At 40.8% G+C, this 20417-nt stretch overlaps 1 protein-coding gene across 1 annotated transcript; it reads right to left on the minus strand.

Moving 5' to 3' along the window:
* Positions 1-8918: 8918 nt before the first annotated feature.
* Positions 8919-20188, minus strand: cacng3b (calcium channel, voltage-dependent, gamma subunit 3b). The gene is made up of 4 exons (XM_085934326.1): positions 19972-20188; positions 12510-12593; positions 11127-11267; positions 8919-9424 (listed from the first exon to the last, which is right to left on the minus strand). The coding sequence occupies exons 1-4, from the start codon at positions 20186-20188 to the stop codon at positions 8919-8921; spliced, it is 948 nt and encodes a 315-aa protein (XP_085790452.1).
* Between the last annotated feature and the right edge of the window lie 229 nt (positions 20189-20417).

Consider the following 20417-nt stretch of genomic DNA (forward strand, 5'->3'; position numbering starts at 1 on the left):
TGCTCCTGAACACGTAGGCGTTGCAATGAACGTCCTTCTCTGATAAGGTCTTGATGAAAGACTTGCTTGAAATCGTATGCTTATTCATGAAAATTCTAGACACATCAATTCTCATTTTTTTCTTTTCAAAATCATTTAAATATTAAATCGTGGTTGGTTGTTGTTCATGCAAGAAACAGTGAACACATAGTGATCATGAATATAAAACAGCAAACCAAGATAAATTTCCATCAGGCTTTTAATAAAAACATTAATATATATATATTACTTATGTATTACACATCCGCCATGCCATAGGTTATGACGTTAGAGGGTTATGCCCACCCATGACATTAAACATTGTGAATATCCCTATGGACTTGAAGGCAGCACATTGTTTCGATCAGTGCGAGCACCTGTTTGAGCAAGAGCTGTCATTTAAAGTTGGTTGGGGTGGTACTAATTCTATCAATATAATAATAATAATAATAATAATAATAATAATAATAATAATAATAATAATAATAACCCGTTATAATCATCCCCCCATTTAAAAACAGTGAACCCGAGACATCAACTGACCTTTTCTGGGTCTTCTTGGGGGTTTCCAACTCAATGAATGCGCGCAGGGTATAATTTTACGGGGTACATATTTTGGCATCTGTTTAAGTTTGTTTATGCGATCGATTTCCTTTGTCCACATTAATAATTGGAAATTGCATCTATCTTTGTCATTATTATTAATTATTATTATCATTATAAAGGTGTCAAAAAAATTATAAACTTGCCAATTAGTATTTTCAACATCAAAATGCAAACATTGCCCGGCGTTTTGTCGTTACATTTTTAGTTGACTTGAGTTTTATTCGTGCATTTTAAATCATCCTCTGGAGGGAGACAAAACATTATTTATCGTGTGCCCATGTGAGTTATTCTGCACTGCAGTGACTCTGTCTAGGATGAGGTCCATTTTTAGGCCCCGAGCCAAGATAAAACATTGCTCCAATGCGTCTGATCTCAGTCTTTCCAATAATCATTTAAAAAAACAAACAAAACAAAAAAAACATTCTTTTGACTGTTGTTCTTGGAAACAGCACGTATTCTAATGCACTATTTGAAAGTGGACAATAATGTTCCCGAGGTTAATTTGCTGCATCTGGAACAGTATTTCTTAAATCTGTGCAGGGTAAAATGAAGACTATTCTTGGGCAAAACATGCAACCCAGTGTCAGAAACTTGCTCTCACTCAGAGCATAGATCTTATGTCTTCCAACAGGATGAAGACGTCCTAATGCCCAATCTAATGACTCCCATTTGGCACTGCACCACTGCTCTGCACTGATCTGCATTGCTTAATTAAAACAAAATATTTCCGGTTCTTACACCAACAAATGAGGGAATAACTTTGGAATGAACCCCACGCACCCGCTTAAAGGTCCATTGAGCGCCGACTATTGACAAGCATATTGCTAGCAAACCAGAGGACAGTGTGTTACTGGGGGATCTGTGAGGTGATTGGTTGGATTCAGCTCAAAACACAGATGGATGGAGATCAATTGGAAAGAGAGAGAAAGGTTTGAGAAAGTGTTATGCACACAACTCAGTTTCTCTCTTTCTCTCCTGCTTGCTCCGCTCCGGGGAGGGATTTGCCCCTATCTTGGCTGGCTTAGCACATCATTGTGAAAGCAGTGGGAGGATGGAGAGATGCAGCAGGAGAACGAGGAAGAGAGGATGAAGGGGAAACAGCTGCTGCCTTTAAACTCGTGTTCTTCATACGATACACGACATGACTCAGCCATCAAAAGAGTGCATGTGTGTCTGGGCTTATGCGTATGCATAAATCGAGGACGGCATGGATAGAGAAGATATCGGTTTTTATCGAGACCACGGACAGTGCAATCAAAATTAACAAAAGCATTACCTTGGCGTCATCTCTGTATGTTAATGAATTGAGGAGCTTCTTTATTTAACGATATAAAACTGAATCAAGCTTAATTTACACAAATGTAATGTTTTGGTTCCATCCTAGTACCAAGAAACTATGAAAAAGTAAATTGAGGAGGCTTCATTTCGACAAAAGTAATGTTTTGCCGCCTTCCTGTATCACCTTGGTGCGAGGAAGGAGTAAATTGACATTAATAATTTTTTTTCTGAGTTACTGCTGTCAGCTATAGGAGGAAAAAAAAAATCATCAGATGTGGGATTCTTGAGGGATACATGCTGAGAAACGCTCAGTGTGTTTTATGGGCTATTTACATAAAAGGCAATTTTCTCTTATTGGGCCAATGGAGCTGAAGAAAGCAATTACTACCGTGCCATACTGCTCAATGGGAGGTTTCCAAACAGAGAAAAGTGAGAGAAAAGGTCTTAGAAGATCAGAAAAGAAATAAATAAATAGAAAGAGACGAGAGTAATATGTTGAGTGAAAGTTGGAATATATCTGAGCAACAGGAAACCTGAGAAGTATTTTAATGCGAGTGACCCCTATCTCATGTTTAAGGAAGTCGAAGGTAACAAAAAGCAGAGTGACGCAGTCTCCCCCATAATCCTGTCATCCACTCTAATCTCTATGACGATGACATGGAGCTCTCCGTATGAATGATGATGAATATTCATCAGACGTATCTGAGCTCCTCATTCATTCCTTCCTACACTCATAGCTTGGCATGCTGTTCAACCTCGATAATAACAAAAGCAATGCAATGAATTGAAACCACTGAAGTGAAAAATATGAAACATGGAGTGAATAACAACTTTGCAAGGCTTGGCGGAGCTAGAGGGGGTGGCACGTGGGCACTGCCCCCCTCCCATAAAAAAAAAGATTTATATGCTCCCAGGTGCCAGGCCAGATCATTTGTACTTTGGGGTATTTTTCAATTTTGACAAGAATGTACTCACACCTGGCCCTATAGGAAACCTAATGAATCTTTATCAATATTTCTGAAGAATATTTTGGGTTTGAAAACATTTTTTGTTTTACAGATCGCCCTGAAAGCCCCCCACCCAAAGAAAAAAAATCTTAGCTCCACCAGTGGCTTGTGACTGTCTCTTGCATGGCTATTTAAAGAGTCCTATAGAACCACTTTCGCTTATTTAATGCAAATCTACTTGACAGACATTTAGTCTCTCTCCCGAACACCATCAGCATAAATAGACAGCACAGTAAGTGTTTAATTGCATTGCTTTGTTTCTGCATGAGCCTCGTTAGGTGACTCAATATTCTCTCATGCTTTTAGCGCTAAGTGGAAGTAGCGCTTCATCATCCTAAGTATCGCCAACTATTCATGTAACTTTCTGAAAACGGGCATCCAACTGAGATGCTCAGACTTGCTACGTTTACTTGAAGAATGACTTTAAGTGTTATTTCCGCCATAGCATGGATATTAAAAAATATGAATTTATTAGTGTCGATCCGTGCATTTAAGTCTTGGGCCTTACCCGACCCGAAATGTTGGTCCACTCCTCCTCCTTGCCGGGAACTGGAACATGCGGTTGCAGATCCAAAACATCCCTGTGTGACAAAACTGGACAATTGGAAAAATCCGCTTTCACAATTCTACATGACGGTCATCATTTTGGGGAAATTTAATTCTAAAGCCAAACAAATCTGGAGGTGATGTGCGTTTATGTAAAGTGAACACAAAATAAAGCCACACACAAGCCGCATTGAAAAGGTGTCTCTTTATTTTCTATTCATCATACTGTATATAATATTCTTTCTCTCTAGATATAGGTAATCATATCTATATAATGTAAGTAAAAGTGTGCTTTTATTCACAGCATTTGTCCGTGTCAGACGGCTGCTAGTTGGAGGTTTACGTTATAGAGTGTACAGAGATTCAGGCGGACAGCTATGTGTCTGTGCAACCTGTCCTCGACAGAATGTAGTCAGATATTTAGCCAAAAATGCTAAGATTACGTTGGAACTGGACAAATATTGGACAATATGATTGCCATATTACGATTATTTTTCAGCGATAATTGGTATAGGAAGAGATCATTCGGAAAAAAGAATTTTGCTACACAAGCAAAATATGAGTTGGGTTACATATTCGGACAAAATCTTACTAAATTCTGGTGAGAACAGATTTTTGTGTGTTTAGCTCACTTGCGTGTGTGTGTGTGTGTGTGTGTGTGTGTGTGTGTGTGTGTGTTTAGCTCATGATTGGGCTCAGAGGTATACAGCAGGGTCCAAATCTGCCCCCCCAACACAATTTCAATTTATCACAGCACACATTGCATCATCTCCACTTTAGGCTCCATCTGCACATTTCTTTTTTTTTTTTGTCATTTTGAAGCACTGCACAATTGTACTGCAGTGTAACAGTTTGACCTTGCCACAAAAATACATTGCACCTTAAATAAATGCATGTCAGTCGAGATAACAATAATATATATATATATATTTTGACCTCATTCATCGTTTTGATTGGTTACACTGCCTCTCGTAGCATTCTGGATGACATTATAGTCAATGCAGCCTTTTGAAGGAGATGGCTTTGTTAAATAACAGTCTGAAGGAATATTGAAATCTAATTTGATTCTTGGTAGGCCATTATTTCACTCAGACACCTTTAGTCGAAGATCCGTTAATGTTTTAAGTTCGCCACAGTGTCAACAATTTCTCCGAAATGCCATTAAAATGCACCTGCTGGTCGAAACGTGGTACCGCACCCTGTAATTTGGAGTCTTTCGTCCTTGGTCGCTCAAGCGTAAAGAGCCACGGAAATGTTTTGCGTGTAAACAACAGTGAGCACAGGGCTTGATGCAAAACTATTGTTAAAAAAAAAACATAATTACGCCCTGTCAAAACACACATAAAATAAAAGATAAAGCACCAAAAAGCAAACAAAAACGATTGTTTAGAAAAATCAATGGCTTCACTATGAATTCTCATGAGGGAAATTGCATCTGTACATATTTGCCCATTAACAAAACAAACTTCTTGCTTTTTATAGAACCGTGATTGTGGTCATCGGGAGCAATCGGAGCTTCAGAGTCTGGATGGGGAGCAAACCAGCGAATGGCTTCTCTATGGCATGAGCCACACACACACACACACACAAACACACAAATCAACAGTCATTCTTGGACTAGATTAGAAAGGATGAGGAGCAACAACAGTCTACAACCATTTGTGTTGATTCAAGTCTAGCGGTCATTAGGGGGTCACCACAGATCATTTTCCACCCCTCTGCCAAATCCTGAATCAACTTCAATGACGTACATGGAAACAACATTCAGACATATGAGATATCAGAATTGCCTATCTAGATGGAATTAGCTGGAGAACGTCAGACAAGAAGAAGTCCCTCAGCTGATCTAGGAGTTGTCTGAAGGCAGGACAAGGCAGGCACTCTGTGTACAAGTGAGGAGAGGCGAGCTGCACACACACACACACACACACACACACACACACACACACACACACATACATACATACATACACGCTCGTTGATATGAACACACACACACACACACACACACACACACACACACACACACACACACACATGCAGGCACATTAAGTCCTCCTCACAAGTATTTGAGTGTGTTTGTAATAGCAAAGTGTAGAGTTGGTAGGATGTTTTGTCGTCACAACAAAATGCTCCACCGTGTTTGATTAACTGGCTCAATTTATGTTTTACAAATTGTTTGTCCCTTCCAAAAGAAAATTATTTCACAAAGACTTTTTTTTTTTTTTCTTCCCGTCACTATATATGTGATGTTGTAAATTGCATTGCTATACTTACGAGGACAATGAAAGGAAAGTCACATGATGTCAGTGAAGTGTAAACATTTTTGACACGTTTCAAAAATAAATAAATTTCCTTAAATAGTGCCCTCCGCAATAAGAATAATAATTCCCCAAGAATGGATCATCTACTTGAAAAGCCATATGTTGTTTTTCTTTTTCAAACAAATCTTAAAATGTTACTAGATTGCAACCACTATATGTAAACAAAAACCGACTGGAGGAACGACGTGAGTAAAGCTGAAATTTACGATGGAGTTGTAAAAGTGCTACTTTTATATCGTGACCTAACTTGAATGAATTAGTTATAAAAATCATATCATTAGAAAAGTACATTAGGATAAATAAAAATCCTCACACAAATGGACACCTAGTACGCTGCAGTTGAGTGAATCCACACTCCTAAATCTTTTTTTTTTTTTTTTGTGGCACATCTTTACAGATTATTATAATATTGGCAATTATCACAGTATCAGTTTCCACAAAGCCTTTGCGATGGACAGAAATAATCACTAAGTCCTCGAAAGTATAGAAACCCTTTCGTGTTGTTATTCATTGTGTCGTGTGTTGATCGTAACTATTCCGCTATTAAATCAGTTGAATCATTCAACCAATCCACAATTAAACTAGAAAATGAAACTAGATTAATATACACAGACGAGCACCCAAAATCTGGCTCAGTGCCCCCAACCATCAACAGATTAATAAACATGTGGCAGAGTTTGGCATCCTCTGCACAGTGGCACCTTTAGAAGATAGAATATATAGCAATTACTAATAAATAACACAGTTATTTGTTTCTATCCAGTCAAAGCTGAGTGGAAGGTAAAAGGAAGATGGCGGCCGTCAAAAGCACTTGTCTTAAAATGGCTGCAATTTGAAATGTTTCGAACAAAGGAAGTGCTGGAAACAGACAGATGTGTGGCATGGGCACGGTTTGAGTCGTCACTTTTGACCCCTGACCTTTCTGAAAATGCTAGGGGAGGGCTAAGCGACATCGCTACCACCGCAAAATCGAAATGAGAACTCGGAACGGCCGACCGGAGGAAATATTTTCAGTCGTATTTGGCAACATTATTTTTATTTTTTTTAATAACGTACGTTGCTATCCTATGTGTGCGTAAGGTTTTGACTCTAGCTACTTTGAAAAGTTTGTCTACTTTAAAGTTCCGAGAAAAAACATGTCGTCAAGGCTCAGTTGTAGCGAACACTCTTTTCTGGAACGTCGCTCCGACACCGTGTCGCTTGTTAGCTATTCGAGCTGTTGTATAAACGCAAATGTACTCTTCCTTGTCTTCCCGCGTCCATGCCATCCACTTAACACCCTTTGAACAATGTTGGTGCAACGGCGAGCATAGAAAGCCCTTGTGTGCTCCGCTTCTTTAAAAATTAAAAGCCCTTGCTTAGGAGAAAAGCACAATTTCCCTTTCACAGCCCATGACAACTGCTGATGTTGTAAAATTAATATTTACATGCGAAGGATAGCCGGCACGAAGCTTTCTTTCAAGAAAATGTGTCAACTTCATTTCTTATCTCGGTAATAGCTGTCCAAGTGGTCATGTGACAAATGGGCTGGATGTCGTTTTGTGTTTTATTCTTACGAAAGTATCAAATTAATCATATTTATTTGTGTGTGCCACGTGGTTTCACGTTTTCTGTTATTTTCAAAGCAATTGGCTCAAAATATTTTTGGATCTTTGGGACTGGCTCAACATACAGTTTAAGTCTTTCGACAACCGGACTGAAGCTTCATATAATGTAAACCACATAAGTGGATGAGGAAAAAAATACTGCAGATAAATGAGTTTCAATACTCTATTTTTTTTTTTCTCGTAATTGTCGACCATTGGCATCCCTGCTTATGAACATCTTCAGGTTTACCCAAATAAATAAACGGCCGCCTTCTCCTACAGCATCTCCAGTGTTTTTCCGCAATAAATCAAAATCAAGCTTAGCAAACCGATGCTGATAAATCGAAACGCTGAAATCTTAACGCAGACGTGTTGGTGACTTTCTATTCTCCGTGACAGCGACGTGCGTTATATTTTAAATGTATGTAAGGAAGGAGACATATGGATGATGTTCTGTGTTTGAACACACGTTTGAGGAGGTCACAGATAGAAGCCGCATTTGGATACGTGCATACAGTTAATGCACGTGTATGCTAGATAAGGAGAAAAGAGGTGGCTGTGACTGACACCTCAATAGATGGAGCGCAAACCTTCTGAATAATGCATGACACTCCCCTCCAGTCTGCTTTCCATCGCGTGTTACAAACCGATTCTTACCCCCCATTGCACAAGAGAGACTTCAGACGCAATTGTTGAACGATATTCAGCGGGAGGTAGTGGGCGGGCATTTTCCCCGTCTCTCTGTTTAATATCTTTATGGTTTCTGTTTAGAACCATATTCACAGCTAAGTGGTCTCCTCTTCTACATGTTCCTCAAAGCAGCTAGCTAGTCTGATCGGCGACACAGATGGAAGACTAGTGTGGAAAATAGGTGCAAAGTGGCATGAGTGAAGAGGTGAGGACAGTGACATAGAAGAAATAAATAGAGAAAAGAAGAAAAGGAAGCACCCATGATGTCAACATTTGGAAGCCATGAAAACGGCAACAACTGGCCAGAGAAATCAGGGATGAACTCAATTCACCGTCATGACAGAAGCCAGTCCGTGATTAAAGCAAAGCAACAAAAAAAAGTCGACTATATACATATACACGGACAAATGCTCCTTTCTTTGATATTTTGAAGTCAGCTGAACTGAAAAACAAACTCATCTGCCACCAAAGATGGACAGCAATCCTACCCTGCCCGCTTCCTGACATTTACATTTCATTCATCTTTTTAGGAGCCTCTCCCAAATAGCAAACCACGCATGATGGGACAATTCCATTGAAAAAAATAAAATCCCAAATGAGTTTAAGCTGATCTTCAAACAAATGGATGTGCCAACTCCAGACACATGAGGTTTAAATGGAGTCCATCCAAGCAAACGGCTCGTGCTACACACACTGAAATGCTCACTGGGCTCAGGATTCACAGTTCAAAGGCTAAAAGTTCACAGTTCACAGTCTCTGTATTTCCGACCCCAGCACTCCCCTTGTGTGTCCCCCCCCTGCCCTTGCCTCTCTCTCAGCCTCCTCCTCCTCTTTGCTAGCGTGCTATCTGCAGGCAACACCTCTCAGACAGGCGTGGTCCTGCGGTTGGGGTCCTTTGTGTAGTCTTTAGTGAGCGTGCTACTCTGGAGGAATTCCCTCTCAGAGTTGAGCAGCCCGGCTAGGCTGGACTTGGTAGCGGCGTTGCCCGCCTCGCGTGGGTTCAGCGTGTACATGGGCATCTCGGAGGCGCCGGGCCCGGTGTAACCCACTTTACCCAACGGCGAGGCGTCACGGCTGGGAACCTCCGACGAGCGGACGCTGGAGCGGCGTCGGAAGCGGTAACGGTAGGAGGGGATGCGGCTGAAGGCCGACTTTTTGATCAGCTCGGTGCGGGATTTGGCCCGCTGCTTGCGGTGCTTCTCGATGAACATGTGCACGGCCAACACGCCCACCATTTCGGCCATGATGAAGGACAGAGCGCCAAAGTAGAAGGACCAGCCGTAGGAGTAGGATTTCTTGCTGTCGCTTTGGCCCGGATCGCCTGAGTTGGCTGAAATATAGACAATAATTCCGATGATGTTGCTGAGGCCTGCAAAGAAAAAAAAAAAAACACTTAGAAACAAGTGGTCAATTTCTGACGAGGTTTTGGTGAAGGAAAGTCCACTGAAGTAAAGATCTTTTCTGGTGATTATACAAAAAAATATATATAGTAAAAAAAAAAAAAAGATGCTTAGTTGTTAATAAGTCAGAATAAAAAAACAAAACACATTTATTCAAAATGATTTACAATTTTTTCGTCAATTCAATTAGATGGCAAATTTTCTTCATCTGTGTAAATTTGAATTCTGTACCACTGCTTTAATTAAATAGGTCACATACAAAAATCATTGTGAACAGCTATTTCCTCCTGATCCAAAATGGCTTCTAAAAGATCAAAATGTAACCGAATCTCACACATGCACAATATCAACATTTAAATATGATAAATGGGATCATCAAATTGCTGCAGCAAATACATTTCAAATACGTTAGTCTGAGTTAGCGCTCTAAAACAAACCCAAATATTGTAGCAAGCAGAGAGACAAGAAAGAACCCCGAAGAAGATATTGAAGAAGAGCAGTCATGGAGCACAGGAAAAAGACACAACAAACACACACAAACACACACACACACACACACACACACACACACACACACACACACACACACACACACACACACACACACACACACACACACACACACACACACACACACACACACACACACACACACACACACACACACACACACACACACACACACACACACACACACACACACACACACACACACACACACACACACACACACACACACACACACACAGCTGGCCTCTCCTATTCCATATGATTAGTCCAGAATACAGTGCTCTTGCAATGTGGTGGAACGTACAGAATGGGGGACAATTAGCTGGCTGTAATTAGGCACATTCAGCCTCACACTTTTGTGGTAAATAATTACCAATTTGGCCTCAAGAATTTACTACAAACCCCAGTGGGGCCCTCCACATCCCACTGAACACCAATTACAGCCCCGTTTTGTGTGTCGGGGGCAAGAGCAGGTGTGTGTGCGCGTGTGTTTGTGAGATAGCCGACGTGTGTACATTGAGAAGCTGATGACGTGCTTCAAATCTCTGTGCTTCTGTGACTGTGTCCAATCTCAGCAATCTGAGTCACATCCTTCTCGTCTGTGAGCTTTGAATAATACTCAACACGTAAATTAGAGCTGAAGCCGCAAAATCGACGTGGCTGTTGAGAATCGCGTACAGATTGTGAGTTGTTATTTGAATATACAATTTCTTGACAAAAGAGAATGTACGTATGTAGCTTAAATCAATTTGGGCTCATATTCAGAAATATGTTGGATCCTTTTAATACTACAAGAATAGACATTTACTCCAGCCTCTTGATTTGATATTTATTATTATGACAAGGTCAAAAGGGAAAAACTGCAGCACAAACTATTTTTTTTTTTTTTTAAATATATATATATATATATATATATATATATATATATATATATATATATATATATATATATATATATATATATATATATATTTAGAAGTGAGGAGCTGAATAGACCAGAATACCCGGTCCAAAAATTCCACATGAACTAAACTTGACATTATTAAGATGCAACCTGAAAAGACATTTTTCCGCAGCCAAATAAGAAATATGATCCTTCATATGGGAAAAGGTAGACCTACTTTACGGCACTTGGGGGACATATTTGCAGTGCGCACTGACCTGCGGAGACAAAGAAGATTCCTGCGCTGAGGATGACGTTGTGTCGGCTGCGGTAAAACTCACTGGCGGCTACACAGAGTCCTCCCAAGAACAGCAGACCCACACTCATGATGGGAAAGATACTGGAGGCACGCACAGCACCTGTTTGGTTCAAACAAGCTTGTTTGCTTAATGAAATTTGGCAGTTACTAAAATAGCAGCAATGGATGTCACAATGCCTCCAACTGATGACTAGTCAACGCCGCCAGCTGCTTTTCAACGGTTTACTGGTGACCACAACCAAACTAGCACCAGTTTTTTTTCTTCTTTCTAACAGAGACAAAAACTGAACCCACACAACAAGCTTCCATCTTGAACATGTTTAAAAAAAAAAAAAAAAAAAAACCCAACTCTGACACATATGCAGGCCAAATAATAAGAAATATTTGCCATGTATGCACTCAGTGTGATAACCTGTCTAAATTGTGCTTTTTATACTCGCTAAACATACCTGGGCGATTATAATCATAATGCAAATCTGTTTTGATGAGTAGCAAAACATGACCCGCATTCCTGAAAGGGCGGTGACCAATGTCATCGAGCGTTCAAGCCCCGCCCCTGTAGTCCGCACCCCTGGGCTGAATGAAATGCCGGTCACTAGGTCCTGGCTCGCTATTGGCTGGCCGGCTCTCATGCTTGTGCTGGAATTGGCGGCCTCTGGGGATGTTGCTCTGTGTTCAGTGGAGCAAAGAAAAAGAAGCTGCAACTGAATTTCCCACCCCCCTGTTGCTGTTAATATTTTCCTCTCCATCCATCTTTCCACTTTACAGTCAGAGGGGGGGGGGGGGGGGGGGGGGAAATACACCAACCTACCATTTTCTCTAATACTTTTATGGATGTATGTAGAAATAAGTGGGTAGTCTGTCATTTTTCTTCCTAACAAAGTGTAGTTGTTGATAAAAGCCTATACGCTGCTTTTATGTTATGCATCCTTCCCAAAGAGAATCTTTCACCTTGCAGGGAAACAACATTTATTTATCTCAGCCATGGCAGCATAAGAGTGGTCCATCCATCTCTGGAGCGCTTGCTTGTTATTGCTGCCTCTAACAGCGACTGTCCGACGGGTAATTGCAAGTACGGCAGGCCTGTCGAGATTTTAGATACACAGTGTCCTTTGCTTTTAGCTATCGTCACAATCATTTTAACATATGATGACATTGTGTGAGCATGATTTTTTTTCTTCTCCCTTCTAGCAAAATATTAGGACAGCGCTTGATAGTGCGAAGAGACGCACAATTGCCTTCGAAGAGCATGTCACAGCCTAAAAATGTAATCGGATGCTGTTAGAATATTGTAATGGATCAAGTATAGTGCAATGTGATGTGTGCTTATGAATAAACATACGCAGGAGGTATTCGGCGGCATCTGCTTCGTAGTCGGCGTCCTCCGGAAAGTGATCGATCTTCTTACACACACCCCGGAAGGTTCCTGGAGATGTAGAACAGGAGTGTTTGTAAAATAGCATTTGTTGAATTTGCCATTAACTGTATGTAAAACACAGACATTGATTTCCAGGCTTTAATTATGTTTCGTCTACTTGAGCATTGCTTTCCAAAGTAAAAGCTAGATGTTTGCAAATGTTTTATATTGAAAGATAATCGTCGAAATTGACGAATGAGAGACTAAAATTACAAGTGCAAATTAATGAAGGCTTGTAAACCATTCATCAATTATCAAAATAATTACCAATGAATTTGATAATCAATTAGTTGCCGATTAATCGTAGAAATTTGAAAATATTTAAGATTGAGAGACTAAAATTAGAAGTTCAAATTAGTCAAGTCTTGTAAACCATCAATCGATGATCAAAACAATTACCAATAAATGTGATAATCGATCAGTTGCCGATTAATCGTTGCCTCCTCTAATATATTATAAACTGAATCACAAACTTGCATGAATTAAACTCGCGAGTAGACACACATAGCTCAGACGTGAAAGAAATAAAGCACGAGAGGAGAAAAAGAGATGGCGGACGATACCGGACAGGTAACCTTCAGGCTAATTGTTGGGAAACGCCAATGAAAAGTCTTATCATGCACGACTACCGCTGTGAATCCACACACACATACACACACACACACACACACACACACACACACACACACACACACACACACACACACACACACACACACACACACACACACACACACACACACACACACACACACACACACACACACACACACACACACACACACACACACACGTTAAAGTAGCCATCAAATGTGGCTACACAAACCGACCAAGCTCATTAACGTGATCCATGAACACTATCAATCATGTATGTAAGTGAAACCCCTGGATTATTTATCTGGTGTGTGTTTGTTAGAGCCAAGTGTGTGTTTGTGTCGTATCGACTGGGCTGCGGATGCTACGAATGTGAGCTCGTGTCAGTCACAGAGTGACTCATCCTCCTTTGTGAAAGTCCTCCAAAGCTCACACACACAGGTGGGAAGGTGTGCACGCGCTCGCCGCATGTGGCTTAATTCCTTCCCATCATCTCGTCCCATTCACACATGGTCAGCGCCGCAAGAGTGGGGGTGGGGATGCTTTGGGGGTGAGGTGAAGGAGGAAGTGCTGCTGAAAGAGCTTGGGCGATAGAACGGCAGTGGAAATGTGCTGCTGATGGATTTGCATACGAAGAGTTTCTTGCACTTCACATTCTCCCGAAACTGATTAATGCAGTCAGGGCCTGATGGTCGCTACGCCGACTGACACGTTTCAGCTTTTTAATGTTTATAATTAATGCAGACTTTTGAGATGAATAAAAAGACGTTTATCTATACTGTCATTTGTGGCTTTTGATTGTCATTTGGATTACTGGATGTGACAATAAATCCCAGCCTGAGAGAGAGAGAGAAAAAAAATAGTCACACAATTTTTCTTTATTCTATTGGCACTCATCCCAGAGTTGTACTGAACTAGTTTTAAAACAGGTCACAACTACAGTATAACATCTTTTAAATTGCCTGAGACATTTTGAAAAAGTAATGTGATGCTTTGTTTCCCCTTTACAAAGGTTGTGTGACACAATTACCATTTTTCATCTAAAGCATGAATATTCAAATAATTAACACATGGATGAATCCGCAAACGTCTGCAACCACTGTAATCGGTCAAATGTGGCTCAGAGGAAACAAGCTTAACTTCAAACCCAGTCAAGCTAATTACTTTACTTGAGACATTTGCTGTAGCAAGCCGTCCATCTGACAGAAGCACACCGTTTGATGTCTTGTACTCTTCTGATGGTACTGCAGACATCTGCTACACATCAGTGCGAGCCCAAATCAGCTGAGTTTCAATAATTTGGGGTTAAATCATTAAAAAAAAAAAACATATTATATATATATATATATATATATATATATACACACACATATTTCTAATATATATATATATAATATATATTTTATATATATATATATATATATATAATATAAGCGTTTAACCCCCAAAAAAAAAATGGTGACCTCTTTAGGTGTTACTCCAATGCTACTCTATAGGGCTTATTTGATTGAATGATAAAAGTTGCAGTCACGTCACAGAATGCAAGTGAGGTCTAAGTTGTTCCTGTTGGGTGCGTCAAGGTAGAAGGAATCATCAATCACAGCCCTGGTGGTCTGGAAATCCATTACACCTTCTGACTTGTAAGTGGACGGATTGTTTTCGAATCCTCCTGACGCTAACGTGCACGCGCACACAAATGAATGCGATTCATTAAGGCCCGGTTTGCTGGATGTCGTCCGGAACACTCGGGGGACCGTAAAGGATATAAAAGGAACGTGCATGTCGTCTCCGCATCGCACAGAAATGCAGCGGACACATCAATGTGGACACATGTGCCTTCCAAAGGTCAGCGTGGCCCGAGGGCAGCACTATGGCATGATGGGATTCAGAGAATAGGGCTGAGAGTTCACTTTGTTCCTCTGCTCGAGTGTTTCTCTGTTTTATCTATGTGTCACGTTGGCCCACTTTATCCTCCTAGCTAAATGACCACACGGTAACATACATGTATGATCTTGACATTTCTTTTCTTGGAAGTGACATCATCACGACCAACGTGTCTCCATGAAATCCAAGCGATAAGAAAATTACTGGAGAGTAACAAGGTTGTGCATGCAGAGGAACTAGCATCCACCACTGCAAGGAAGAAAAAGTGCCTTCAAACAAGGTTAAACAGAAGACAAAACACAAACAATGTGTTTGTTCCAACATTTGTGATGAGTTGCGCATGAGGTGCCAGCTGTATGCCCTTGATATGACTCACCCCCTCCCACACTCATACAAGCAAACTCTTTAATTATTTAAAAGACACAAACCGCTGATGAAATAGGGGAAACATCTAGACAATTGTGTTGCGCTAAGTCACACGAGGTTCGAAAGGTTCTGGGTTCAAATCTCCACTTGAGCCTTTTCCGGCATCCTTACTATTATGGTAGCGTGGGATCTAATTTGCATAACTGCTGTTGATCAGTATTCTGCACTACTGGACACTTAAAGCGCTCAAGGACTCTTTGCATCATTTGCACGATGGTTGTATCGTAATTATCGCACTACTCTATATTGCTTGATGAGTCTCCGCATCATTTGCATCGCTGTCGTTGTTCGGGACTAATGGTATCCTTCATTTCTTAACAACTCTTTGTACTTATTTGTTACGTCCTAAATACAGTACAATACACAAACTCCTTGCTCGCGATAAAATGTTGATGAACGAGATGAATGATTGGGAGTAGATTTAATTTCAACTATTGTAGGGATGTAACGATCCATTCAAGCCCCGATTCGATTCGATTTCAATTCCATTCTATTTTTGTTTTGAGATTATTAACGACTCGTTTTATATTCAAAAGATGATTTTATTTATTTTTGTATAACAGACTAACTTTTCATAATTCACGTTATAATTAAAAAAAAAACGAATTATTTTGAATGTTTAACTAAATTTTTGTCTTTTTTTTACAAACTTTAAATCGATTTTAAATAGATTTGAGTTGAATCGTTACATTACTATACAATAAATATGGCTTTATCTAAATAATTATATTTTAAAATATTTTAAAGTGACTTCAATATTTACTTAAGTCATGTGAATATCTGGTGATATGAGTCAGTGAAGCTCTTCAAAACTCTGGAATAAAATAATTACTTTCACCCCAACCTGGTTGCCTTGGGAGTCAAGATGGCAAACAACATCTGTTCAAAAATCCAGCAAGGGACCTTTTCTTGTCGCATCTCTTCCCCTCCACTGATAACGCTCACTAATGAAGGCATAACATGCCTCCAAGCAGTCCCTAATCAGATGGTGTGTCTTCCAAAAAACCGTGTGCGACCCAGAACCAGCCAGACGCACACATGACCGAGAAGCTGAAAATGACGGAACGAGCGAGGCCGAGGAAAATCACGTTCAAAAAGCACAGCAAATTGGGCCGCTTGTTTCTTCCCGGCGCCTCTGACAGCTCGACGTGGCTGACGGAACTGCTCCCTCTCTTTTTTTTTCTCCTCATGTACGTCTACCTCGCTCTCCCCCTGATTACTTCTTTCAGTAGAAGCAGAGAGGAGCCAGGAAAGAGGGAGGAAGAAGCTCGTTTCCACGGTGATGGCTGATGAAAGCCAGTGAGGTGTGTTGCGCTTGGATGCACATTTCCTCACATTTTTTTTTTCCCTCTCCCCTCCTCAAGCACACATTCACCCCTTTCTCTTGCCAAAACACTTTTCTGCTCCAAATGTTCTTAGCTTCCATTCAAAAATCAAGACCGGGGTTATACTGTACTGCTTTGTGTGTCAAAATATTTTCTGGTCCTGGCTACACACAAATCCAAGTTCTTCTGATGCATATTCATGTTTGACTGATTAATAATTCACTCGGTAGTGAAGGGATCTCTTGAATATCCAATATCTAAGAAACTTCAAACAGCAACTACATGCTAAACTCATTCAGGTAGAAGTGTTCTGGCGCTCATACAATCGATCCGTGATTGGGGATCTATCGAACGACTGAGCCAGATCTTCCAGGTGGTCTCGGCCTAGTTGACTTGACTCAGGCCTGACCTCACAGAACACAGCAAGCTAGAGTTTGATTAAAATGAACCACATGGTAGCGCACATAGAATACCAAAATGCTCTCCATCTATTGAAACAAACAAACAAAAAAAGATCTTGACAAAGCAACACTTACAGAGCCGCTTCATCTCCCTTTTAAAATGGATTTGTGTTCTTCTAGTCCCGGTTTCATCTTTGAGAAAATGCCCAAGCAGAGAAATAAGCGTGAAGACACTGTCATCCTTCAAAAGATTGCATGCAGATAACAAAAGGGAAAAGACCAAACAGCCAAATTGAGTGTGAGCTGAGAATAAACGTGCGGCTCTTCCTTCTCTTCTCGTTCAATCTTCGGCAAAGTGAAGCTTCCCTTGTCTTCATCTTTATCCACTTTCTTTCCCCACATTCATCTAACACAGTCATTTAGACAAGCTGTCTCCGTCTTTACTCCTTCCTGCCTTCTCCATCAGTTATGTGTATTTTTTTTTTTTTAAATCCACGGACAGCACCCCACATCTTGACTGATTGCCTCTTTCTAATTCATTCAATTCTCATCCTCCCTCCTTCTTTTGTCTTTCCTACTACCACATTTTGTCCCTGTCTTTTATACTTGACTATTACCAGGTGGTCTCCAGCAGGGTCAAACGTTCTCTGGAGATTTATCTCAAACAGAGGCCATGCAGCTCTCATCCATCACTTGGCAGCCTCCACTCTTCCTCCAGCCATGTGTTTCATTCATTCATTCATTCATTCATTCATTCATTCATTCATTCATTCATTCATTCATTCACATTTAAGTTTCCACTCATTTGTGTTCTGTGACCTAACCTTTTCTCTCCTTCCCAGCTCATTTCCAAGCTTTCTGGACTCATTCATCACCTCAGCATTTCCAGCAATCCAGCCCCACACATGATAGAGGCTCACGGCCGCTATGTCAGAGATGTCAATTTACGAGGCCGTTATGAATGATGAAACAAAAATTAAATATGACGACCATGTGTTTGTATATGAGCGAGCACATTCTCCCTCTTGCATGCTATTTTGTATGGAAGCCAGAGTGCGTGTAACACTGACATTGTGCTGACATTGTGTTAACTTTCTATTTTGCCCCCACTGCTCTGTTTATGCGATAGCTTGGGAATATCCGCAAATTTGTCTATTTACTCATCCAATTACAAGTGTGTGCGTGCATCAGTGGATCCTCAGACCTGCACCATCTGGCCCTGTAATAGCCTCCTATGCCCCCCAGAATGAGATGGTTATGTTTGGCTGCACACAAAATGCATACACACATATTTATATCCAGAGGCAACGCAAAGCTGACCTGCGTCAATGCAAGAAAATTATCAGAAGACAGCCTAAAGTCAAGTACAGGAAATTACAACGTTCAAGTCCTGGTGAAGGATTATAGTTTTTTTTCTTTTTTTTTAATGTCGATATGAAGGAGAAAGTAGCTTGGAAAATAACATAGTCAAAAGTCAGATATGGTTTTGTAGTAGAGGAAATACAATACACAAACTCCTTCCATACAATATACAAAAGACATCCTTTTCTGTTTATTTCTGCTTTGATTTCTGAAGGGCATCCAGATGGAATGTTACTGACTTTTTGAGTTGGCCTTTTTTTTCTTTTTTTACATTGCCTAGGTGTCAAACTGTTTCTCAAGTGAGACTGAGGTGAGCTGAGGTGAGGTTTGTAGCCAACCTTCTCAAAGATTGCTAGTAAAAGCTATTAAATAGAGATATGGCAGCACTCAAACACAGGATTTAACACAGTGTTTGACATAACACAAGGGCATTCATTTCCAATTGCGCTTGTCCTATCCGGGGAAGTCTAAAGCCGATCCTGGCGGATTTAGGAAGCGAGCTACACCCTTCATCGCCTGTCAATCTCTGGGCTGACACATAAAGAACAATTTACACCTACAGGTGAGTCTTCAATGAACTGCATGCATGTTTTTGGGATGGTTGGATGACACACCGTGACATAAAACCGACTGTGCCGGTTTCATGACAGAGCATGTAATGTTCAAACAGGTTTCGGTGTTTCTACTTGTTGTCATTGGATGGAGTTTAGTGGATATCTGCAGGTTTCTAGGAAAGCGAATACAACAGTTGGTCGTGTGCACGTTTACTTGTATAAATTCTGACCATGTACGTGTGAACACGGTTTCAACAATGGTAGATAGGTCACACGTTTTTTAAGACTTGCAACATTCAGCATTAAATGCAATTTAAAAAAAATCACCTAAATTTGCCATTAATATATTAGTATATGAGAAATGACTATGTTCAGGCTTCTTTTTGGCGGAATTAACCTTATGGTTGGGGTTATAGTGCCACCTGTGGCTTTGGCATGCACTTAATAGCCAGCAAAACCGTTTTTTTTTGTGGACAATTTTTTTTCCTGTTCTAACTCATGCCTGTATACTTAAAACAAATAGTTGAAAAATTATAACATACACTTGCGTCACATGAACATTTTATGTGCTTGGTCATTTACATATCAGGACTTTAAATATTCAATATTTCTTTTTCTTGCATTTTTCACTGTGACATCAATTTGAAATGGTGGTGGTTTTTGGAGGTCTGGAACGGATTCATAGCATTTTATGTTACTTCAAATGGGGAAATGATTTGACATACGACTAAAGTGAGCTCCGGGTTTAGTCACGGATTATAACGAGGCACTGCTGTCGCTGAAGACAAGCGACGAAGACGCACGCACGCACGCACGCAGGTCATCCAGACTGGTCACGTACCTTCCAGACAGCAGGTCCGCCAGAGGCCGGAGTGCGTCATCACCTCCTCATTCTTGCGGCTCGTGTCGTTGTCGCCACTGCTTTTCACGCGGCAGACCCCACGCGAGTATAACCAGTAGTCAGTCCCCACTGCGATGGTCATGAGGCTGAAGGCGGCGAACGCGCCCACCGTCGTCACGAGCATCTGGACGCCGCGGTCACACATCAGCATCTTCATATAGGCGACTCCTGATTGGGCTTAATCTTCCTTCACCTCCTCTCTTATGGGCTCCCCCCCTCCCCCCGCTTTTTACCACGCGAGATTTGGGGAGAAGGGTCAATTTTAACAAACAGTCTCTTGGGATGACATGTCTATGCGGTTTGGTGTCCCGTAAGGCTGGTGACAAGGTGGCGCATCCAAACACCGGAGCTTTAACGACCACCGGTTGTCCTCACTCAGCCCAAAA

This window comes from Syngnathus leptorhynchus, chromosome 16 (assembly GCF_054491065.1).
Source record: "Syngnathus leptorhynchus isolate UIUO chromosome 16, UIUO_Slep, whole genome shotgun sequence".
NCBI lineage: Eukaryota > Metazoa > Chordata > Actinopteri > Syngnathiformes > Syngnathidae > Syngnathus > Syngnathus leptorhynchus.